Source organism: Theobroma cacao, chromosome 2, assembly GCF_053813885.1.
Source record: "Theobroma cacao isolate CCN51 chromosome 2, ASM5381388v1, whole genome shotgun sequence".
NCBI classification, from domain to species: Eukaryota; Viridiplantae; Streptophyta; class Magnoliopsida; order Malvales; family Malvaceae; genus Theobroma; species Theobroma cacao.
The window spans coordinates 39,211,473-39,237,030 of record NC_142640.1 but is presented as its reverse complement, the minus strand read 5'-3'; the positions used below and the strand labels follow the sequence as shown (position 1 = coordinate 39,237,030).

At 34.2% G+C, this 25,558-nt stretch overlaps 2 protein-coding genes across 3 annotated transcripts; one reads left to right on the top strand and one right to left on the bottom strand.

Moving 5' to 3' along the window:
• Window positions 1-473: 473 nt before the first annotated feature.
• ALA3 (aminophospholipid ATPase 3) lies at window positions 474-19,332 on the bottom strand. Of its 2 annotated transcripts, none has more exons than XM_007044365.3 (27): window positions 18,849-19,332; window positions 16,739-16,804; window positions 15,204-15,265; window positions 14,248-14,329; window positions 13,922-14,032; window positions 13,171-13,248; window positions 12,937-13,033; window positions 11,543-11,649; window positions 11,145-11,210; window positions 10,671-10,792; window positions 10,474-10,558; window positions 10,313-10,390; window positions 10,112-10,228; window positions 9,863-10,012; window positions 9,649-9,753; window positions 7,845-7,987; window positions 6,977-7,078; window positions 6,827-6,890; window positions 6,520-6,732; window positions 4,136-4,301; window positions 3,941-4,020; window positions 3,565-3,804; window positions 2,844-3,065; window positions 2,517-2,684; window positions 2,067-2,429; window positions 1,875-1,981; window positions 474-1,060 (listed from the first exon to the last, which is right to left on the bottom strand). In XM_007044365.3, exons 1-27 carry the CDS (start codon window positions 19,023-19,025, stop codon window positions 754-756), a joined length of 3,678 nt encoding a protein of 1,225 aa, XP_007044427.2. In that variant the 5' UTR covers window positions 19,026-19,332; the 3' UTR covers window positions 474-753. The 2 variants fall into 2 exon arrangements, with proteins under 2 accessions (XP_007044427.2, XP_017970758.1); XM_018115269.2 differs by having other exon boundaries at window positions 15,204-15,260; window positions 18,849-19,016.
• Window positions 19,333-21,012: 1,680 nt separating this feature from the next.
• On the top strand, window positions 21,013-22,511 carry LOC18609320 (protein SHORT HYPOCOTYL IN WHITE LIGHT 1; the record flags this gene model as incomplete). Its single annotated transcript, XM_088803565.1, is given in 3 exon segments — window positions 21,013-21,236; window positions 21,774-21,818; window positions 22,171-22,511. Coding segments are annotated over 3 exon segments (411 nt in total), but the record flags the coding sequence as incomplete, so codon positions are not given.
• Between the last annotated feature and the right edge of the window lie 3,047 nt (window positions 22,512-25,558).

Genomic DNA, 25,558 nt, shown 5'->3' with positions numbered 1-25,558 from the left:
AAATCAACCATCACAACTTTATTATTATGAAATTAAGAATAAATTATAATAAATTTTCATTATATTGACAAGTTAGCAAATATCTTTTACTTCAATTCTTATAATTTCTGGCTCCAATACTAACTTTGACATACATACTAAGTGAATAATGTTAACTTGGATTAAATCCTTTATGTTATTAAAGAAATCATTACTCTCTAAGGAAATAATTTGATAAGTCATAAATTTTAAATATCAATCTAAAATTCATAAATCTCATTACCTCCAAAAGATATGAATACTCTAAAATAGTAGTTATTCTATGCTCATGCAAATGCCATACAAATCATAAAGCACCTTCTAATGTCATTGTACGTTAAAAACTTGAAACAATATTAATGGAAAATTAGAAAATAAGCAATAAAACAATGTGTGGCATTATTGTTTTGGGATAGAGTCGACCCTGTCTACAAGCAATAAATAAACAACTAAAATTGGAATATGAAATTCGCATTCAAGTCTATTCATATAGCTGTACATCCGTGACATCCTTGATTCTCAATTTGGTTCCTAAAAACAAGCTGTATGATGGTACAAAAATTAAAATTAATAATAAACCAAAAAAGAAAAAAAGAAAGCAAAACACTAGAGCAAATCGACTAATTTTACATATTTCTCTAAGGTTAGACTATCAAAATGGGGTGATCGACTTTTTTTAAGAAAAAAAAAAAAAGGAAAAACGAAAAAATATTTGTACAACAATGTTCCTATGAATTAATTCTTTTTGTTTGTCTTTGGCTTTGACCTCATGCTAGCTCTCCGAGCAACATCCCATGCCTTCTGCGGTGCGTATATGCCTAGCTGGGAAGCAAAAAATGACTCGTACCCAGGAGAGTCAAAGGCAAATCCCGTGTGTTTTGATATTTCCCGTGGCAATTGGGAAATTGCAAAGCTTCTTGCCTCATCAGGTGTAAGCTGACTTCCGATTTCAAGTAAATCTGTACGTCCGGTATCATCAGCTTCATCCTTGTGAATTTCCTGAACAATCTGATAATCATAGGGGAAGAACCATCTTTGAACTCTGAAAAGAAAGAAAAATGTTAAAAACAAACCAAAATACTACTTCAAAAGATTCATATAAAGTAGTGCTTGAGAAAAGAAAGACCACAAAATCATTACTGAGGAATACAAATAAAGTCACTCAATCAACACGCAGTGGATGACAGATGGTGTTTTGGGAGAATGAACTTGCATGTCACACTTGTTCCTATAAAATCAATTACACCGTATATTATTCATCCTTTTTCCAGGTATATAAGACCACCATGTCACATGTTTATCAGATGCAGCATGACAAGATAATAACTAATTGAAAAGATAAAAGACTACATGTAACATGGTTTAGTAGACAGTGGACTCAAGCACTCAACATTACTGCTGTATCATTTACACCTGGCTAGGTGACATTAGTGCAATCAGAAGGGGTACACTTTACTACAGAACTAGCTTCAGTACATTTAATGACAAAGCAGAACTCCCCGTCTCAATATTGGACAAAGGAAACCCTCGAAAATCTTCCCACATAATGTCACAAACTCTAAGCATTAAGCTAATGAAGTTTTTGCTATGATCTTATGCTGCTCCAATTTTGGCCACTCACTCTAACCCAGATTGAAACTGGCCACATGGTTTGACCTCTTGGCACATTTTAGGGTCAAGTAGCTCATATTTAATTGCTCGGGGTTGGATGGCTTACTCTCACAGGTTGGACATCCATTGCCCAACCAAAAACTGCCCACCTAAAAGCCTTTTAAGTGATAATGAACATAAGCAAGCATTCCATGCATCATACATACTTCAGCAGAGGAGTGCTTTCAGTTATTTCTCATTCTTACCCTTGGTAAAGGAAATCTCCCAGAAGTGCAGCAACAGGAACAAGCAGAAGAGTGATGTAGAAATAGAATGTACTCATCAAGACATATATGACCCAAAAGACATTCTCCTGCAGTAGCCAATAGACTCAATAAGTTGAAGCCCACCACTCCAAAGGGAATGAGAAAAAATATGAAACATGATTCATGACTTACCTGTCGATCATATGGAGTCATAATACCAGAATATAGAAAAATAAACAAGAACCAAGCTAGAATGCTTCCTCCAACACTAATATAATGCCATCTTGTGATTGAATTGCAGATCATGAGAAGACGCAAGTTGACAGTCACTACAACACAAGTGAAGGCCATTGTGCTGACATCCCAAAGACCAAACATTTTACCAGATGAACCTTGACTTGTAGAACTGGAAACAGTCACAAAGTGGTAGAAGACTAGAGATTGATAGACAGCAAAGAATGCCCATATTGCTACAACTCTCCACTTGAAAAACATATTTCTTATTCCCTCCTTGTATAATTCAGGATACTTCTTTGAAAGGGAAGAACTGACATCCTGGATAACAAGCAAGGTCTTACATAAATCAAGCATAGAAAAGGCAGTAAGAGATTCTATACGATATAAATGGGAAGAATGGGCTACCTTATCAAAAAGCCCAACAATAATCACTGGTAGTGCTGTGAATATGACATTATACAATGACTGGAACCAATCATCATAGAATCTTTGACCAGAAAATCCGGTATTAAAGGTGAACCAAAATTGAGTCAAAGTGAATGTAAGATTCTTGTAAAAGAAATATGTTACAACCTGCAAAAAGAGATGCCATGCATATCACCAACCAAAAATTTTAAAATAATTTGAAGGACAGAAAAGTCAAACCCTGCATAATCCAAGATAACACCAACATTCATGCATATCACCAACCAGAAATTTTAAAACGTTCTTGAAGGAAGAGTAAACTCAAACCTTGCATAATCTAAGATAAGACCAACGTCCATGCACAAGAAGCAAATCTGTAAGAAAGCGAAACTGAGCAATTGCAAAATCACTAGCCATAACTGCTTGCATTCCCTCAAGCCCACTAATTCCAACACCAATATGAGCAGCTTGAATCATGCTAACATCATTGGCACCATCACCAATGCTAAGTGTAATTTTACGTGCACCTTTCTTCACCAGACTCGTTACCTGCAAACAGCAAAAGAAAATTTAGATGTTACTTTAAAAACTCCAAAATTTAAGCACTTTCCTCTCTCTTTCCAGTGCTATGGAGATACAAATTTTTTACATTGAAAAAAGCTGAAATTCTGACAATAGTTTCCTATAAACTTCAGCTCTGAAAGAAAGATCATAAAAGTATTCCAAGTAATTTGGAGAAAATAGGTTTAAGACATTGCCGCTCAATACAGCAACCACTATTAAAACATCATTTAGTTTGATAAAGTTTGAAAAATACATGTAATGGTGCCATCCTCCAAAGCTGTCAACATCGCAAAACTTTGTTTAAATAATACACCATAACAATTCCAGTAATTTTATCCTAATATCTTGTGAATCATGTCAGGGGATTTGCATTGTCATCAATTTACTTCATTGACACTTTTTTTTGTACGCAAACCTTTTAACAACACACTCTACTGAAAGCTAAATTAACAATGTTTCAGGTCAGTTGCCATCAGGAACCTACCTGTGCTTTCTGCAAAGGGGAGACTCGGCAGCAAACAACTGAAGAACAATTCAAGCTCAAAGTGAGAAGCATTATCCGTAAGCTTGGGTCTAAAGCATACATCAGACACTTCCCATCTATAATAAGTGCTAATTTTGGTCCAGAGACTGTGTTAAAATATTGCTGTGCCTCGTCAAGGCATTTCTTCAGTTGCTTTTTAACTTCCTCTTTGATAAAGCGTGCAATTTCAACTTGGTCCCCCTGATAATAGAGATTCAATAAAGAATAATCATGTATACGATAAATAGTTTGTAGATTACCCAAACAAAAATAGTTTGTGTCATAATAAATTCTAAATTACAAGCATCTAAAAACAAGACTAGAACTAAGTGTTTACCCTTTCTTCAACTGCTCTAATAGCATCTGTGTCAGAGCTGATAATGAATTGTTTCATCTCATTGTTTAGTAAGTTGCACGCTGCAGCATTATTAAAAAACAAAGGAAAATGAAGAGATTGTAAATAATTGGACGAAAGAACACATAGTTCAAGTAAAAACTTTGAATAAAATAGAATATCCCATTAAATACTTACCATAAGCTATATTTATTGCAGTTTCCATCTTGTCCCCTGTTAGCACCCAAATCTTAATTCCAGCTCTAGAAAGAGTCTCAATGCAATTCGGCACTCCTTCTTGAAGCTTGTCTTCTATAGCAGTTGCACCAATTAAAACAAGATCCTTCTCTATGAGTTCGGCCACCTGCACAAGTTTTAATTATGTGCATGACATAATCATTAAAATTATATCCAAATGAAGGTCTTTTAACATTCCAACAGCACTAAAGTTGAAAGTTTGAAGCAGATTAAACTCAAAAGCTTCATCACAAAAGAAAAAGGGAAGTGAACTGCTTACGAGCTAAAGTTTTGAGCATTTTTTAAGATTTCATAAACTCCAGAATACAGAATGTAAATGAACAGCCTTCCCACTAAAGGCCAGTTTAAGATTACAATGTAAAGAATGTAAATAAACAAACAGATAAGTGTAAATTTGTTAAACCAAGCAAGCTTTGTGCCAAGCAATAGTGACTCCATTCAATCAAAAAGCACCCTGAAGGAAAGCTGTTTTTCAAACTGTTCCAGTTCATTCACTAAAAAAACTACTTCAGGCAACCCCAGAACACCCACCCAGGAAAATAAAGGAAGCAAGAGAGAGAGAGAGAGAGAGAGAGAGAGAGAGGAGGGGGCTGGGGGGGAGGGGGGAATGGTATAGCTAATTTCTAATTGGAAGAAAATAATGTAATCTTTCACCTGCATCAACCAGGCAAAGGAATAGCTATCAATCCACTGATTCACCACCCCTGTTACCCCTAATATAACTAGGAAAAAAAATCATGATTAGGATTCTAAAAAGGTTACCCTTAGTCAAAACATTTTAAGAACAACTTTTTCAAAGTACTCTTCAAGCTTACTATCTACCTTTCCAAGGAAAAAAGCACTCCCCTCACTTTGCTGATAAAGAAATCACAAATCCTTTACACTAGTATGTCACCACTTACATCCTTCCTCATCACCCAGGCTTTGTAGTTCGTTAGACATCTTAGAGGGTAAAGGGTATCCACCTCCCACAGCTAACAATGAGAGATGGGTCCAAACCAATCTAGACGGCTTGTAGAAGGAACTTCCCTACTCATTGCATTATAAAATGAAAGCCAAAAAGCATCTCATAAATGAAATTTTCTTGACCAAACATCTATCCAATTCAAAACGCCATTCCCTTTCCACTAAAAGCAGAAAATATGCTCCCTATAGCTTCACTTAATGCAACCTTATCAGCCTAACTTTGCACCATTTGCCATATTATGCCTCAAGAAAACCACCTATCAGATCCAAACCTTCAACCTTCATCCCAAAAGGATCCAAATGATAAAAGTCAATTGTCTTGATCTTAGTCACTTGACAAAAGGGGTGTTTTAATCACATCAGTTGACCAACCGGCCATCCCACAAGATGTACCTCCCAAAGTTTTCCTACCATCTTAGCTACAGAAACTTGGATGATAAACATTGAAATTAAATACGTACGAGGTCTAGCGAACAATTTTGCTATCAACATGAAATCTACAGCCTTATAAAAAAAAATTACTTATTTAAACACAGAACACTTGTTTCAAACAGAGACATCAGACATTATAGTATCCCACAATGACTTTGCACTTAAATAATGTTCTACAGGTAAATGCAAAAAGACATCTCAGTCAAATGTGCTTTAGAAGTTTGAATTTCTCCTTGTTCCATCAGTACAATTCTATCAGGCACAATCTACCCTCTTCTCAAAATACAAATCATGTATGATTAACTAACCCCAGATTGTATCATCAAATAAAATAGCAACAATAGCATAAAACAGGCAAGCGAAGCAAGAAAATTCGCATAAAACAGGCAGGTGAAGCAAGAAAATATAACTTCAGAGGCAGATTGCAGAAATATCCTCGGTGGGAACAAAAGCGAAAGGTTTCATATTCTATATAACAGGTGTTTGGTATAGCTGCACATTGTTTTGGGGCAAATGACGAGAGCTAGAATTTTGAAGAAAAATTCAATGGTTTTAGGGCCCGATTTGGTGGTTTTATTTCTATTTCTTTCTCCCAGAAGCAGAAATAAACAAGGGGGAAGGGGGAGATACCCATTTCAATGAAGCGGATCATCCAAAAGATAAGTTGACAACAAAGCATGCTTAGGAGAGAATAACATGAACAACAGATTACCGCTAAACTCTCATTAAACAAAAATCATTACTACAGCACTATTCAGACAGAAGCCAACATAAAATCATTCAAATGATAAATTAATATTCATCTTTTAATGAAGAGATTATAACAAATGAACATATACCAAAAGAAAACATGTAAATCAAGTTTCTCTAAGCAAAACATGTTAACATAATTATATAAACATACCATCACAAAACAAACTATATACCTCATCCAACTTTTTTTCACGATCTCGTAGAGATGACTTGGCTTGGATGAATTTCTCATTCCAGCTCTCATACATGTCAGGAGCTAGATCTTTATATGCCAGGCAAAGAGTACGCAATCCTGCAGAGCCAAATTGTTCCAAATGTTCCCTGGTCACTTTCTTCAAATCATCGCCTCCACCCACCAATCTCTCATAAATGACAGTATCAGCTCCCTGTGAAAAGCACGATTCTGGCCCAGTGTCATTTGCTTTTCCAGAAACTAATGATAATACTCATCCTATTTAAAAAGTTCCAAAGACTGATTACCTTACAGTATAGTACCAGCCTGCCATCAGGATAACGACATACAACAGATTGGCGCTTCCTAGTACTATTTAATTAAAAAATAAATAGACATTAGTGCCAACCAAAAGGAACTCATAAATAAAGAGATACGAGGAAAGGATGCATTCAAACCTATTGAACTCAAGAACATTTAAAATCTCATAAGACACATCTTGGATTTTACCCATCCTCTCCACATGAGATTCACGAACATATATCATGGTAGGTGTACGTCTGCCAACAATAAAAAAAAGCCTCAAATCAAGCTGCAAACACATGCAGCAATGATAAACTCCTCAACTAACTTGCACCAAAAACAGAAACAGACAATCATACTACAAAATATTGGCTTAGAATTTATGTCACAAAGTACGACTTGGCACTTTTTGCAATCACTTCCTGCTACCAACTCTCAACCAGAAGTCAATCCAAATTACTTGCTAAATTTGAGAGATCATCTGATTTGTCAAAGACACTAATGTGATGATCTCTAGAAAACAGCAATTATCAGGCCAAAAAGCAAAAGAAAACAGCAAATAGAGGGTAGCAATAACTCACAGTAATGAAAATCAATTACATTAATACAATTAATTGCCAAGTTATGCTGCTTTCACAACTTTCTTTTTTCTTGTTTTGAGAAATGGAAAACCATCTAGAGAAGGAAATTAAACCATTTAATCACATCTTTAAAGAAATTTATAGGATTGCCCAAAATATTTAGTTCACTTAATAAAGCTCCATTGACTTCAAGACAGGTATTCTGTACTTCAGAAAACTGTCTCTAATAACAACATGAAGATCAGGGACAAATCCAATTTATTTTAGTTCTGACAGGAATCCATGCAGTCCAATATTTAAAAAAGTTTCAAACAGAGTTTGAAAGAATAAAACCAGCTCAGAATCAAATTGAATTTAAATTTATTTCCAATATTCTTATTCTTAAATTTTTTTTTAAAAAAAATACAACCTCCCACTTAATGAGATATAGGGCATCACTAACCTGTAAAAGAAGAAGCCAAAGTTTTTGGCAGCCAAAACCAAAGCAGCCTCATCTGGGGATGCAGCTTGATATTTGATTTTCTCAGGGGACTCATCACCTTCAGGAAGCACAGTGTGACATATGGCAAGGCATCTAAAGAATTCCTGCAAAAAGAACAAAACTATACCTTAAAATGCTGTACATGATATAACTAGGTTTCTAATCTGTACTGATAGATCCTAATGGAAATTAAGAAGGATAAAATGTCGATCATGTTTTCTGCATTCCTTCTAAACTACACCAAGTGCATTTAACGAATGATCAATGCAGGAATATGAAAAAAGAAACCTGAAAAATCTATACGAAAAATTTCCATGATAGGTGTCTGTATGTCGCTTTGATGATCATATCATATAGACTGAGACCATTAGTACCACAAATCACATTCAGAAACTCACTTATCAATGAAAATTTTGCCTAATATGTTACTAGCTGGGTTCAATACAGCTTACAAATAACTGATGCATACAAGGATATGCACACACATCCACCCGTAACAGTGCATACATATGAACTGCACACTATCACAGAAAAGCATAGAGGAAATGCCGAAGTAACAAAAGAGTGGGTAAAAAAGGGGTTCCTCAAAATCCATAAACAGACCCAGCTTTAACTAACTGAGTCTAAAAGTATGATAGATACAAACTCATGTAACAAGTGAACAACAGTATATATTACATTTTCTGTGCTTGGTTGAATATATCCATTTTTCCCTTAAGACTTTAAAACGTTGCAAAGTCAGGACTTGGAACTATGGTTCTATAATTATTAAGTGCAACAATTATGCTATCTGTTAATAACAGAACAACTCAGATGGTATGGCATCCCATACATGGACAAGAAGTCAACAAATTCCCACCTTAAGATTGAACAAAAAACACCCAAAAGTGAGAATCATCGAGAACCACAAAAAGAAACAACTGCCTAAAATGAGAAGGGGGAGGGAGACACTAACACCACCAAAACCTCCCCCTAGACAATGGTGTAAGTTAAAATCAATCTGTAATTCTTCGAATCACTCTTCACCACATTTAAGGATGGTCTTGCATAAGAATTAGACCATTCATTTGTAACGCTCACTTATCCATTCCTTAAAGTAGTAAATGACATTTTAAAATAGAGTCAATCCCCAACATTGGAGCAAGAAAAAGTCGATGCAAAAGACCATCATATGTAAACAAAATTGAAAGAGCCTTGATAAATGCTGAATCAGGCTGGTGGCTGCAAACCTGTAAATCCCCGCACTGCCCTGCTTAAACTCATTCACATAAGTTTTTATGGATCCCAACTTGAAATCTAGCTGGAAACTATTAAGCTCACTCTCAATTAGTTGACAAAATATCAAGCTTAACTACTAGGCTATGCTCAAGCTCAAGGACATTTTTTAGATTACAATAACTTGCTATCATTTGTATTTTAAATGAATTTTCTCAAATAAAACGAGGTGAAGTAGAGCTCCTAATCTTCAATTTAATACTATTCAAATACCACATTTATGACGTGAAGATTTATACTAATGTCATAATAATAATAATATATTATCAAATAAATAGTATTCTTATTCCTTCCCCCTCAAAACAAAACGATAAAGACACCCACAATGAGATGGAAACAAGCTTTACTAACGAGCACCAGATTAAATATGAGATTCAAAATAAGGCCCACCATGGTAAGTAATAAAAGCTTTTTATTAAAAAATATCTCAGATTAAATGCAAGAATACCACTATATATCACACTCTAAAGCCAAGACCACAATAAGATACCTTGCAAGCATCAGGATTATGCTCATTTCTCCAAGCTCCTCGCATTAGCCTGACATCATCAAAATTAAAACCCTTTTCGTGTATGGAATTGGTTGATGTTTGCACCTATAAAAATTTTATGAGAACAAGAATATTATTCCCTTGCAACATAGGTAAATCTATTAAAATAATGTAAAATATTCATTTCCTCATAAAGAGAGATAAAAAAGAATACCTCTTGAATCTTTATGCCTTTCTGTTCGGCAACACCCCTCTCAATTTCAGTCATACCTGTTCCATAGATTTCACCTCCTATTGAACACTTGAAGAACTCCATTAAGTTTCTTGTCAAAGTTCCAGTTTTATCAGAAAAAATGTATTCCACCTGATCATAGCAGCAATTCAAAACAATTTAGAGCTCAATTTAGAGAATAAGAAAACTGGCTGCATCTCATTCAAGTTGGCCAAAATTGCATATACTTACCTGTCCAAGTTCCTCGTTCAAATTAGAAGTCCTAGCCAAAGCAGGGGTGTCGGTTTCAGCATGATACATATTCAAGTCCTTGTTGATAAATTGAGTGGACTGAATAAACTTGATCATCTAAAATTGCATGTAAAATCCAGTAAGACCCTTTCTATGCATTGATAAAGCAAGAAATCACATAAATAAGATAAAAAGGCCAACCTCAATGGAAACATATAAAGATATAGGGATAATTGTTGAGTATAAGGTAAGTAGGGTCAACATGGTCAAAAGAGCAACCTGTAAAACCAACAAACAGAATTGAGTTCAAATTTTGTGTGCATGTACATTAGAGAGATAAAACAATAACAAGCATATAGTACCAGAAATCGGTTGTTAGGGTTGAACTGATCTTCCACACTTTTGCTGAGACCTAAAAAGTAGTACTTTCGGTCAATGAATACCCCGCTGCAATATTTCAAGCAGACAAAAATCTTTATCAAAAAATATTGACTAAAGAATTTGAATAAACTCCACAACATTAACATGTAATACACACGCAGACTAGCTATTTCCACACCTGCCTATTGCTCCAATCAGACACATAGTGAAAAGAGTACCAAAGAGAGTGAGTATAAGTTTGTCAAGTTTCCTCTCTAATGTACTTCTTTTTGAAGGAACATTCATGGAATTCATCATAACCTGCAAACTCATCCCAAATTCCCACAAAATGACATCAACTTAGAAGAGAGGATCAGAGTCAAACAGATAAAGAAGGGAAGAAAAATCACACATTTATTTATGCCTTATAGTGGATAAACATACACAAAATTTTCTGAGCTCAGTCACTTACAAAATGATAATACAGATGCTAAGTATCAAAGGGTCGAAGTGATTTTAAAATATAATAGAAAAGGTTTTTCACATTTAAACATTCACAATTGCACATTTCCCATAAAACAAAAAATTCCAGCATGTTATTTGTCTCAGAGTACTGCATATAAGAAATACCAAGTGAAAAAGAAAGGAACATTATTTACTGTAAATAACGAACCTTTGTTTCATGACCAGAAAAAATAACGGCCCCAACTATGAACTCAGTGTTTTTCAGACTGCAACCCTGAAATCAAATTGCCAATACCAGTGACATTTAAGTTCTTCAGTTGAGAAACAACATCATATACAAGACCCAGAAATTTGAAAAATTTACCACAACAAAAAAAAATTACTCTTCCTGCCAATAGGTATTAAATAACATTTAATTACAAAAAAAAAAATAACTAAATGGGGAAAGAACAAATATCATGTTCCTGGCATATTCTAGCAGCCATATGAAGGTATTAACTTCAAAGGTCATTAAATGCTATAAGAAGGTTAATTTCTAAAAAAAGCATAAGCTGGAAACACATCAAGTAAAGAGCTGTTGATGAAAGGAAGAAAATCATAACATACCCTCAGTAAAATCTGATTTGGAGAAAGAGGTAATGTTTGATTGTCCATTACAAGATTGCCAGTGAAAGTGTACAAAGAGTTGTTTGGTTGCTCACACTGCATTTCACCTGCAATTAATAAAAGGTGCTGCTATTTAGAAGTTAAGAAGAAGAAACAACAAAGGGATACAAATTGATTTTGAAAGCATAAATTCTGACAAAACCATTATACTCAAATGAAAGACATCTTCTTTAACAATCTAAGTACATATATGAGTATTAGACAATTATATTGACTTTAATAACACAAAAAATATATACACACTAAGTCCTTCCCAGTAACTTAACCATGTGATCCGGCCAAGGACTCCCTCATTCTACTCGATATTAAGTAAATTGAATATATTGGATGTTTCATCAACTTTGGGCTTTTTATATTAGAAATTTTAAAATTTCAACAATAGTATTGTCTAATGGTTTTTATTGCCGAAAAAGTTTTTAAGAAAGTCATGAAAATATAATATGGAATATGGAAAACATATGTAACTTAAGTGGTTAAAATGGAAAGAGGACATAATTTTCAAACATTGCACAATGGAGAGATATGCATTCAATTTGAAGTAGGAGTCTTAAGTAAAACAATTAAAAGCAGAACATAAGAATTAAAGGATTGTTGACTCTCTGTGTGTGTGTGTGTATAAGAGCAGTTAAAACTAAAGGGAAAAAATGGGCTTAAGTTGAGGTAGATGTAAAAGCAACAGATACCAATAATTTAGCAAATCTATGGCCTTAGACATGGCAAAAAGGCAAAGCAAATTTTGACAAACCCCACAACATAGCAATAATGGGTTCCCCTACACTAACTTACACTCCAATTTGTTGGTCATGTCTCACTCATATCCTCATTGTAGCCGAATAACAGAAAAGTTATGTGTTCTCTTTTCACAGTTTTTCCTTTTTTCTTCCACTTCACTATATTCACATAAAGAAAGCACACATAACAAGAATAAAAACAAGAAACACAGAAAGAATAGATAGATGGAAAGTGACATATTATAGCGGAAATATATGATCGAAGAAGAATATCCAGAATGAGCAATAATTGCTGTCAACAATCTTATGCCTTCATAAAAAAAACCATCCTAGTCAGATATAACATCATTTCCAGAGAAAAAAAAAAGAATGAAAATGAATCACAACTTCTAAGAAAATAATTTGACATATTGATTCGTAAGCACAAGACACTTTGACCTTATTAATTATTTTAATTCAGCTTTCAATACAATGAGCACAATAGCATCAAAGTCCAGTAACATTGACAGATGAAGAATCAAGAAAACTCTGAAGAAACATTAAGTTTTTTAAGGTTTATCAGTCATTCAAAATTGAAAATTGGAAATAATAGAATAGCTTAACCTTTGAATTCACAGGCCTTTTCAGGAGTCAAGTAATCCCAAGTCCTTTCTAGCGCCTTTCTAATTTTCAGATTTGTTTCCCCATCCAAATTTGCAGTCTACAATCAAAAGGCAATATTGTTTCACTTTTCCATAAAGCACTCCACCATACATAACACGAGAAGGGCACTCAGTTCTCATAAATAGACTGAAAAGTTAAAAATAACTCCAAATAGTGTCCAGAAAAGATAATTACCTCAATGTAGCAAACACCATCAGGATTTGAACTAGCAAGTAAAAGCACATCTGCAGGGAAAAATCCATCTTGCTTAACCTGCAACAAGGGCAAATTCCACTATATTCTCATATCTCTATGCAGGTGGTGATATTCATGTAAATCAACTTAAGAAGCCTCAATCATGATAATATTATACTATAACAAAAGAAAATTTACCACAAGCTACCAATATCTTAATTTTCAGTATTATAATATCTGAAATTGTTAATTTGCCTCAACTAAAGCAGCCAAATGGATGGCAAAATCATTAGAAAGAAAAAACCAAGTAATATGCAGTGCCAGTGCATTGGTTGGCTCGACCAAGTGTACCTGATGGCACATCAAAATACTTCTTGGTGAAAACTAACGTGGGGGAAATACAGCCCTAAATGCATATAATCAGCCTATCAGACTGAATTTATGTAACTACAAATTAGTGAGAATAAAGGATCTCTCAATAAGTCACCTAAATTTCCAATCAATCACAAATTTCAAAACATGAAACTGCCAGACAGAAGCATATCAATCTAAACTCAAAATGCCAACAAAAGGTAAAACAAAATACATTTGAAGATCTTTTCTACACATCTCCAGAAAGAGGGGGGAAAGTAGCACGATAAAAGAAGACAACCATCATCCACACCACAATGTAAACAATATTATTAGAACGTTGTAGAATGCTTCCCCAATATCCATATGCAATCTCAACAACATGCACCCAGAAACTCACCCTGACAATATCTCCAACCTGCAACCTTTTCCAGGGAATAGACTCCCACCTTTGATCTTGCAACACATCTACGAGGGTGTTATTTATTGCCATATCATTCTGAAAACGTTTCTGTTGAAAAAAATGAGGGAAAGAAAAAAAAATAGGAGTTCAGCGTTCAACCCAAATTTTAAAAAGTCAAAGCTCAATCTAACCCCTCCAGATCCCTACCCCCTGGGACCCAAAACCTCCCGAACCGGAAATAAAGATAGAAAAGAAAGTCAATAAGGCCCAAGCAAAAGGAAAAAAAAAAGTATGCCATGACGAGCATGATTTGTACTACTCACCCAGTCCTCAAATGCCTCTTTAACAAGGGAAACTAAAAGCACCAAACTCAGAGGAACCACATTTGTTACAGGATGCACAGGACTGCATTAATAGAAAAAGTTGTTACATAACAGATCTAACCAATACACATATCAGTTGCTAAAATATTTTGTCAGTCTTATAGTCATTGTTACCCTTATGATCACACCAGAAGAAAGGGAGGGCAAAAGGAGGGGTTCCGCATGTAGGAGAATAGGAGAATAGGAGAACATGAAGAAAATGCAATTAATGAACACGCGGAAGAAGGTGGAAGATGTATAAAAGGATATGCATAATAATGTGTGAAAACTGCACTTTCAATTTGGTTGTACCAAAAGCAGTTGTATGGGGCTCTTAGTAATTATTAAGACTTTCCTTTTTCTTTTTCAATTGATAATAAAGTGCTATAGAGAACTTCATAGAAATTATTTGAATGAGGAAGCATAAGTAACTCTTAGTATCGCCAGAAGCAATATCAATAGTTTATTTGGAAGGTTATAAACTTTAACATGTATCGAGCAGGAAATCGGAAAAAGTTTCACTTAGGTGATGAATGCCGAAATGGAACGCATCCCAATTCAAAAGAGTATTGTTAACAATAAAATATTAACTTCCATAACAGTTTCTGCATGGACAGCACTCACAGTTCCAACATCAATTTTAAAAAATAAACAAATGATGTACATCAGACCAATGAAATATTATTAATATTTCACTCAAAGCTGGAGATTGTTAGATCTGAGACAACAAATAAGTCTCATCATGTCCACGAAAGAATTCACCCGTGGCCGAAGCCATATTCCCTACATCAAGTGAACACCACTAACAGGACAGTTGAACAAATTAATGGAATAATTCCAGTACTCTAGGAAGTATGCTCTTTGGAATTACCAAAGGTAACAAAACTCAGTTCACCTATATGGTAGGAAAAACTCACCTATATGGAGTTGCTGATAAAATCGATACCATAAGAAAGTACAAGTTAGCTACTCGCCTGAACTGCCAGAATAAAACACAACTTCGTCAGGAACAGATGTAGCCAGAATATGGGAGTGCTCAACTCTAACCAAATCCACAAAAATTAATCAAGTTAGATTTCTAACTCATACTCCAAAGGCAAAACGCAGTGGCTCATTCAGCAAGCAGTCACTGTATCACAATTATGGCCAGGGGTATGGCAGTAATCAAGCCATCATCCAGATTAGTAAAATTTATTTGATTATGCTTATGCGTAACTTGACTATGCATTTTACACATTTAAACATCCTCAGGTTTTTTAACAGAATTGAAGAGAAGAAGTAATCCCTTAACAAGAAATGGTCAACATGGAATGCTTTCTCAAAATTAAACCTGATAACGGTTTTTTCCTTTTGAACAATCTGGTAACATTTTTAAATGTTGCATTTGGTATTCCTCATCAAGATAGGATGGACCACCAAACATGCACTCAAAATAGATTGAGCCATTAATCTATTTAGATCTTAGAAGTAAAAATATATCGATATACTACAAAGCATATTTAAAAGGTAAGGAGCCACGGAAAAAATGATCATAGATACCTCTTGCAAGTGCAATTGTATCGGTTTAATGTGTTGCTAGAATGGTTGTACAATTTGATATAGAAATGGAGAATCTTTGGCAGAAGGTGGCAGCTAAAACCTAAAACTCTCTTCTTCACACAGACAATGAGTTAGGTAAGAATAGGATTACTACCTTATCTTATATCGTGTTCCCTAACCTCTTTAGCACAAATTTCCAAGCCAATAATCAGTTAGAGATGTAAACAAGGCAATTTCAAAACTGTTAGTACCATAACCATAACTATTAGCCAAATTCATAGTCATAAGCATGATTGTTTGGTTATGGAAATGTATAACCTATCTATGGCCGTAATAGCATACGCATATAGTTATAACCATTTACTCAATTTTCTTTTCCAGAACCTATACCTAAGACATGATGACGAAACAAATTTACCCATTTAATCATTAATTTAATAACAATTAACAAAACAATTTTCTTTAAAAGCCTTTTTTAAGCGTTTTCTCCTGATTACAATTGCAAAAATTTAGTTCTACAGAAAAGCATATTTATATACATAATTAACAGTTCTACTTTAAGTCCGTATTGAGTCTACTAAAGTATACAGTTATAGCCATGGTCATTGTTAAAACATAACCGTCACCATTCTTAATCAGTCATAAATTTTTTTACCTATAATCAAAAACATAACCATCAAGCTTCAATTACAATCATCTAGGTTTATTTGGAAACAGTTATTTGTTCAGTTACCCATTCTAGCAATAGTAGGATGCTTAGTGATTGGATATATGCCTACTTCTGGCTCCAAAATGCCTCCAATTTTATATCAGAGGCCAAAATGCAAAAAATAACTAAAATAAGAACACAAGAAATGCTAAAGTATCATACAGCCATACCAGTTTTACTTCTGGAGTACTCTAATACTTTTACCTGTTCATACAGCCCCTTTGGTAGAAAGGTAAAAAAGTTGTACTTTGTAGTCGATATGGAATTCCCCTGAAAGAATAGATACCACACTAATGAGAACCACATCTAACTCATCAGAATCAGATGCAAGCAAAAAAAGCATGAATACAAACAAAATTTCTGGACAATAGCAACATTCTGACACAAGGAATGCAAATTAAATCACAAACCAATTTTATACATTACATACATGCATGTGCCTGAATATATGGAATAAGCATTTATGTCTATGCAAATATCAATGAAAGAAATGAAATTAATTTGATTAAGTCATACATCATTGATTAAACTTTCCAATTTTTATAACTTGCCTGACTCGTCCATATAGGCATAGCACATGAACTAACAATAAGTGCTTTTTGGACATAGGAAATAGAAAACTTGTAAGAAGAGTAATCACAAAATATCATAGTCCATGGTCATATCACTATCTGGAATCTCATCAAATAACTATAGCAAACTAGTTTTCTAAACTTTCAATAAAATGAATACTTTTACAATCAAGGAAATTCAAATTTCAGTATAATTTCCTATAAATGTTTTGATAATCAATAAATAAAAAAGATAAACCCTCACAGACGAGAGAAAAAATGAATGGAAAATGTGAATTTATCTAGTTTGTGTCTCAACACTACAATATATTTCACCTTCCATTACTTTAACCTATTACAGATAAAGAGAAAAGGAATCACTTCCGCAGATACAGAGATGTCTATGGCACATGTCACACCTCAGAAAAAGAACTCACTAGAGGTTGGTATAACTGTTTGACTCAATTGAATGTTTGCTTACTCCTATGGAGTGGAAAAAGTGGCATAGCATCATAAGAAACTTAAGCTACAAAACATGACAGTCCTGGAAAATGATTAGATCAAGGTCAAGAGAAGTTGCTTAAATACTAATCTTCAGAAGCATCTTAAATTATTCCAAGCCCACATATTGAATTTGCACTCTCTCATAAACTACTAACATAAACTCAAATTTTGAAAAGATAAAACATGAAAAGGAAACAAAATGACCTACACAAAGCAAAGGACAAAGATCAATTCTATCATCGAGCAAACACAAGCAAATTTAGACATGGTTTTCCACTTGTTCAATATACAAAGGCATTTTTTTTCATATTGCAGCATACTTTTCTGGCTTTGAAAGAAAATGTTCAATACAACTATATGCACATAAGACATGCACATATCACCGAAAAATAGACAAGGTTAAGCAAGACGCAATTATGTTGATATTTTTAACTATAATTAAAGAATTTTAACTTACAGTTTACTGAACATGCTATTTCCTCACTACTTTAGTAGCATTTCCAAAAAAATTTCGTATATTATAACTTATAGTTAATGCCAATACTGTACTCTGTTTAAGATTTTTACAAGATATAGGACTTAGTATGATTTAAGAACAAAATAAAGATATGGTGGGCTCCAAATCAAGCATTCAATGTTAACCAAAATATCACATTGAAATAATTAAATTATTTTATGTAAAGCTCATTAACTCATTTAGTATAGCTAAAGTCTGAATCTCACTCCATTCACTTATAATTAATTAACATTTGTTACTTATGACATGAAGCAATTGTTGTTTGAGATCAAGCCACAACTCTGAAAAAAGGGCTAACTCCTAGATATACACTCGCTTATGGAAGAGTTAAGATTACTCCTCTCATGCTTTTACATTTGTTTCACTTTAGCATTGCCCCAAAAAAGTTCAAATGCCACCAGATTATGGTCTAATATAAACAACAATGACATTTCTAATCCCGCAGAATCTGACCAAATTAACATTTTATAGAAAACGTTAAAATAAGCTACCCAACCACCCAACAACTTCCATTCTTGATGATAAAGCCAAAAAAAGTGAGAAAAATTTCTTAAAAAAAATTTAGGAACCTAATCATGCGCCTCCTGATGGTAGCATTAGTTTCGTGAGCATTTAAAAGAATTTCGCACTCTACTGAGTTCGCTACATTTCCTATTCTCCTGGAAATCGAAACTCCAAAAAATAAAACGTACATAGTAAATCGAAAATAACGTAAAAAAATCAAAAATTATGTGTAAAATACCTTGAATCGATGGGCATAATTGGCTTCGCGGTCGTTGCAGTAGATGGTGCGGAAGGAGGGCGCCTGGGGCTGAACCCTCCCCAGCGTGACGGTCCGAGAAGGCGCCCGTTGGGTCGAGTTCTGACTCCGGTCCTGCTGCGATCTCGTCGATGACCTAACCCTATCCCATCCACTCATCTTCCTTCTTTTCTTTTTATTTTTTTTTTCTTCTTCTTCCCACCCGATCCCAAAAAGGTAAAAGGAAAGTTTAAAATAAAATTGGAAAACGTAGATTCAGATATTGAATATCCAATCGGTTTATGATTTCTGCTTCTCCGGCTATGTCGGTTGGCTTCTCGTTTCGTGGAGTTGGTTTAAAGGCGAGGTCTGGTTTCCACGGACGATGAAACAGAGAGGACCCCTGCTTCAATTCAATTTACTTTCTTTTCTTGTATTTTTCGCTTTGCCATTGAGTTTTTGTTTTTCAACTTTTACATTTGTTTTTGTTTTTTTATTAATATTTCTTCTCCATTTTCCCGTGTGTTTGGGCAGTTTAAGACACGATCAATCAAACCGCGTTGATTTTGCTTAAGACACTAGGGAGCGTGGCTGCCTTCACTGCGGTCAATCAAAAGCCAATTGGCTGGTCTCCGTTTTAACAAGGCGCGTGGGAGTGGAAAGGTCAATTTGGGGGATTTGATTAAAGCGCCAAAGAGGACTTGGTTCTTGAATGGAAAGTAAACAAACGACGGCGTTTCTTCGACATTTCGTGGATTGTCCTATTGCAAGTGCCACGAAGGATTGGCGGTTGCTGGGGAATGAAAGATGGACATTTGACGCTAGTTGAATGGGTATGGAGTCTGATAATTTAGCTCGGATTTGCGGGGCAAATGGATTTTAAGAGCCAGTAGGTAATTTAGGAAGCAAAGCTTGCTGTTAAAAGGACGGTAACCCAACTATAACTCAATCCAAGCGCACTACATTCTTGATTCTTGTGTGGTTCCTCCGACGGTTGTTAGTTAATGCAAATCATACGGCAAAAAAACTGTAAGAAATCACCAATATTTAAGGTTACTTCTCTTATATCCGAACATTTAGCTTAATAATTTATGTATAATTTTTTATTATTTGAATTCCTCTCTTCTTAAATATAAAAAAAAAAATCACTTGGATCACTCCAATTCAATTTTTGCAAAATTTTGTTACATAATTTTTAACAAGTAAATTACAATCATTTATGATTTATTTTTATTCTTATTTGGACATAACTCGTGTAGTTGTTATGAGTTTAGACAATGATATAATAGTTAAAAAAAGTTTTGAATTATCTAAAAAATTTTAAATAAATTATTATTTTTTATTATATTCAATCAAATTTTTATATATTTATTTTAAATCAAATAAATTTTTATTATTAATAGTTTATTAATTTTTATTAGTCAAAATACTCACTATTATTTTAAATTTATGTAACATTTACATGACATTACATGAAGAATAAAAAATGTTACATAGTCAAATCATCATATTCATCATCCATTAAACATGTCAATATTTTACATCAATATCACGTAGTATAAAAATAACAAATGACATTTTGATCAAGAATAGTTAATTAATCTTTAATTATAAAAATTTATTTGATTCAAAATAAAAAAAACATAAAATTTGATTAAATATAATAAAAAAATATACTTTTTTAGAATTTTTTTAAAATAATTCAAAACCTTCTTTAAATATTATGTATCGGAGAATGAGAAGGTTAGAAAATGCTCAATATTTAATATATATATATATATATATATATATATATATATATATATATATATATATAAAAGAAAAAAACTCAGTACATTTCTCTTTTTTTTTATTTTTCCTAAATCATGGGTCACAACCTAAATTTTCAATTATGGGTCTTTATGGCCTTTAATCCCAAATATCCACAACTTCACTTTTTGCTGATCACAAATTCTGTTTCTATTTATGATTTTTCCCAATTGGCGACAAGCCTTAGCTTTGTCATGCAGTAGTTTCACTCCTGCACCCACCGACAAACTCCTTCGCTCCTCACTCTACCCACCTTCAACCCTTTCTTTCCTTCACAAAACCCCCCATATTGTCCACTTGCCGTAGCCAGTTCGCACTCTCAATGAAAACTCCCATTATTCCTTTTGCTGATTAACAATTCACCTCTAATTCGTGTGTGTTTTTTCAGTCTGATGGTTCAACTGGGAAGGAAACCGAGGTGATTGACGAACCCTTCTTTGTTGATTTGTTGGGGGAAGAGAGTGACGAATATTGGTTTGTTGGTTTGTTGATCAAGTTTCTGCACAGCATATTCAAGAAGGTTTCTCAACGTGCCAATAAGGCCTCTCACCTATTTTACCTGTTGCAATATCGCTCCACTCGGTGAGATACTCAAATCCCATTGCATTTCATTAAAATGTTGTTAGTTAATGTATTTTAAAGAGTGATTTGTTGCGTACTTTTTGCTTTGTCTTTGTTTTTTTCTAATTAAAGTAAGCCAATTAATATTCTATGTATACTTGTCAAACACCTCTTAAGTAAATGTGGTCATGTGGTGCTCCTAAATGCAAGGAAAAAGAAAACCCTTTTTTTTATTTACTGAAAGAAATAAGTTGTTCATACAACAGTCTCGATGCTATGAATTGACCTATGGTTGAGATTTATGATAATTCTATGCTTAATTCTAAAATCAATTCGTAAATGCTAATGAGGCCTTGGTTAGGTGTAACAATTCGAATTATCATTAAGTACTTTTCTATTAATTTAAGATAAACTTGAATTGCCAATATTGTGTTGTTGTCCACATGTGAGTGTAAAATTAGCGAAATTTGTTGGCTTGTTAGTGCCATTATTTACTCTTATTGTTTCCCCTTTTTTCTTGTTGGGTGTTTGGAAAAATTTTGGTGTCTTTTGTAATAGGGTCTTCTTGTTGGCTACGATTTCATTATCAAAGCTCTTCATGAGGTAATCATCACTTTAACATTCCTAAATCCTGTATAGTTTGGATGCTTTTTAGTGCTGCTTGTACTATGTTTAAGCCTTGATGAACACATGAATACGAGATTACGGTGGATGCTACCTTTAAATTTATCGTTGTTATCATTTTCTATAGGATAGAAAGCAAGCTGAGGAGTTTTTACTCTCTTGTAAATAAGATTCAATTTATTGAGAGCCTAGGTTAAACCAAACCATTATTTAGAGAGTTGGATTAAGTTCTTACTGTTATGGATTGACAGTGTCACCAATTTCATTCTTCAAAAAGTATCTTTAGCTTGCTTTATGATAAAGATAAATTCCTAATAACTAATTATTGATTACATGTGGTTTGCACCCTTAGATGCACAGTGTTTGTGGTTATCCTACTCTTACGTTTGATTTGGGCTACTGTTTCGTATTTCCAATGAAGTGGGAACAGTTTTAACGTAGGTGAGAGTTCCTTCGATGCTGCACAACCATGAACCTAACCTCATCATTTGCTAAAGCTAAAGACTAGAGCCATTTCTTCTAGATTCTGGATGGAATGCTGTAAAATCCAAAAGTTTGTATGGATTTTGAATTTTATATGGATGTGCTAGTTTTTCCTCTTGTAAATGTGATTAGCAAAGTGTAAATTTGACAAGCATACTTGTTTATACTATTGATTGAATGCTTCATGTACTCTGACCTCACTTGTGTAAGGCTAGAAAGGAATGCAAATTGGTGACATGGCTTGGCTTCATCTTAAGTTTTCTTTCACCACTTTAATTCTCACAAAGTATAAGACTGTAAAACTCAAATAAATACATACTTTTCCAAATTTATATGCTTTCAAAATATTTTGATGTTAGGCATATCTGCGATACCTCAGGTAAACAACAAAACCTACTGTCGATATTGCAACTCCTTGGACCTATATGACCAACTCTAACTCAGGAAGCCATGTGTATAAAGCTTTTTCACGCATTGCTTTCCTGACGTGAGCTAGCTTGAATTGTAAAGGATATTCCTCCAGAATCTAAATATACGCTTAATATCATAAAAAACCTATAATGGAGCTAACTAGCCATGGTTGGGGCTTAGGAGGTAATTCGCCTTTGTGTTTTCCCACCAACTCAAGGGTTTGGGTCCAGGATCCCCCTGCCCCTTCTTCCTCCCTCCCTCCTTTCTTCTTTCAAAATTTGAGATGATAAAAAATAAAGGAAATAATGAAAGAAGTGAACTACAATGGAAGGAGAAAAAACACTGACATAAAAGCAGAGGGAATATTTACTAGTCAGAAGGGAATCATTTTCACTTCGCGGATAAGTAGTCAGAAGGGAATCATTTATTGGCTCTATTAGTTTTTTATGATAATAAAACATTTCTATTCATTTGTGTATAATATTTCTAATTAAGTGTGCAAGACAAAAATTGTACGCTAATGATAAATTAATCATTCAAAGGCACATATCAAAATCATATGAATAGGGAGTTGCAATTTATTAACAAAACATAAGTCTCTTAGTTGGATAATGAAGGGTATTAGTTAGCTAAAATTCAAATTAGAAGTTGGCGGGTTCAAGAGGTTTGAGAAACAGAGAAAACTTAGTCGACCAAGAAGTAAGTTAGTCGACTAAGAGCCTACTGCCAAAAATCTTGACTTCAAGACAGAAACAACTTAATCGACTAAGAAGGAAGTTAGTCGACTAAGTGCTTACTGCCAAAAATTGGGATCAGAAGACAAAAACAACTTAGTCGACTAAGAGCGCAGTTAGTCAACTAAAATCATTCTGACAGAAAATTTAAATTGAGCACTAGAAGACAAATGAACGGCCAGAATTGCTACCAAACTGTTTCCAACGATTAAAAATTGCCTAACACCTATCAGAGTTGATTTTTCAAGTATTTAAAAGGCTTCCAACTACTAGAAAAGTAATGAAGGCTTCCAAGAACTAAAAGAACTCAAAAACCAGCAACAACTCTCTGCACTCTTACTGCACTTCACTCCTATCTTTGTAAAAGATTCAAGCACTTCACTTTGTACCACTAAGATCAAGTCAGTGATCATAGGTACACCTTTATTTGTCTTTTCTTTATATACTTAGAGTGTGCGAGACACTCTAAGGGATTTATTTAAGCTTAAATTGCTTGATTGAGTGTATAGGTTCTAACTTAGCCTAAAAAAGGTAGTTGTTGGGTTTTGGTTGATCTCGGTAAAAACCATTGTGAAAGGTTTTGACTGAGCTTGGTAAAAGCTATTGTAAAAGCTTAGTGAAAGTTTGTGAATTTCATTGTTCATAGTGGATTGGTTTAGAAAATCCTTGGTCGAACAATCAAGGAAGTGGATGTAGGTCTTGGACCAAACCACTATAAATTCTGGTGTGGATTGGTTGAGACAAAAACAACTTAATCGACTAAGAGCGCAGTTAGTCAACTAAAATCATTCTGACAGAAAATTTAAATTGAGCACTAGAAGACAAATGAATGGCCAGAATTGCTACCAAACTGTTTCCAATGGTTAAAAATTGCCTAACACCTATCAAAGTTGGTTTTTCAAGTATTTAAAAGGCTTCCAACTGCTAGAAAAGTAATGAAGGCTTCCAAGAACTAAAAGAACTCAAAAACCAGCAACAACTCTCTGCACTCTTACTGCACTTCACTCCTATCTTTGTAAAAGATTCAAGCACTTCACTTTGTACCACTAAGATCAAGTCAGTGATCATAGGTACACCTTTATTTATCTTTTCTTTATATACTTAGAGTGTGCGAGACACTCTAAGGGATTTATTTAAGCTTAAATTGCTTGATTGAGTGTATAAGTTCTAACTTAGCCTAAAAAAGTTAGTTGTTGGGTTTTGGTTGATCCCGGTAAAAACCATTGTGAAGGTTTTGACTAAGCTTGGTAAAAGCTATTGTAAAAGCTTAGTGAAAGTTTGTGAATTTCACCGTTCATAGTGGATTGGTTTAGAAAATCCTTGGTCGAACAATCAAAGAAGTGGATGTAGGTCTTGGACCAAACCACTATAAATTCTGGTGTGATTGTCTACTCTGTTTTAGTTTTTCATTCATCTTTAAATCTTTCTTTTATCTTGCATTGTCCCCAATTAGAAGTTAATTCTTGTAAGAGCCAAAAAGTGATATTCACCTCCCTCTAGCACATTTATTTGGGACCAACAAGTGGTATCAGAGCAAGTTCCATATTCTTAAGGTCTAACACCCTTTGAGAAGATCCAAATGACTCTTCAAAAATCAATAGTGACTGAGGGACAATCAACAAATATACCACCTCTGTTTGATGGCTCAAACTACCCATATTGGAGTATTAGGATGTCAATATACATTAGAGCAATAAATTATGAGATGTGGGATGTCATAGCTGATGGTCTCTTTATTTCTTCAACCTTAAATGTTGTAACCAATGAGATGATTTTTAAGCCAAGGACAAATGGACCGAAGCTGAAACTAAAAGAGTCCAAACAAACTTTAAGGCAATCAATACACTGTATTGTGCTTTAACTCCCATTGAATTCAATAAAGTGTCAAGCTGTACCACATCTAAACAAGTGTGGGATAAACTTAGGATTATTCATGAAGGGACTTCACAAGTCAATGAGTCTAAGATAGCCCTTTTAGCCCATAATTATGAGATGTTTAAGGTCGAACTTGGTTGAGATATCACCAGCATGCTAGATAGATTCACAAACCTCACAAACAAATTAAGTCAGCTAGGCAAACCAATTCCTGAG

What these genes read in the sequence shown, in the direction of transcription:
- ALA3 (XM_007044365.3), bottom strand. Translation starts at nt 19,025, where the DNA reads ATGAGTGGATGGGATAGGGTTAGGTCATCGACGAGATCGCAGCAGGAC. An exon ending in TTATCAGCAACTCCATATAG is followed by an intron (nt 14,330 to 15,203) that starts GTGAGTTTTTCC and finishes CTATTAATGCAG; the next exon opens with TCCTGTGCATCCTGTAACAA. An exon ending in AATGTTCTTGAGTTCAATAG is followed by an intron (nt 6,891 to 6,976) that starts GTTTGAATGCAT and finishes TTAATTAAATAG; the next exon opens with TACTAGGAAGCGCCAATCTG.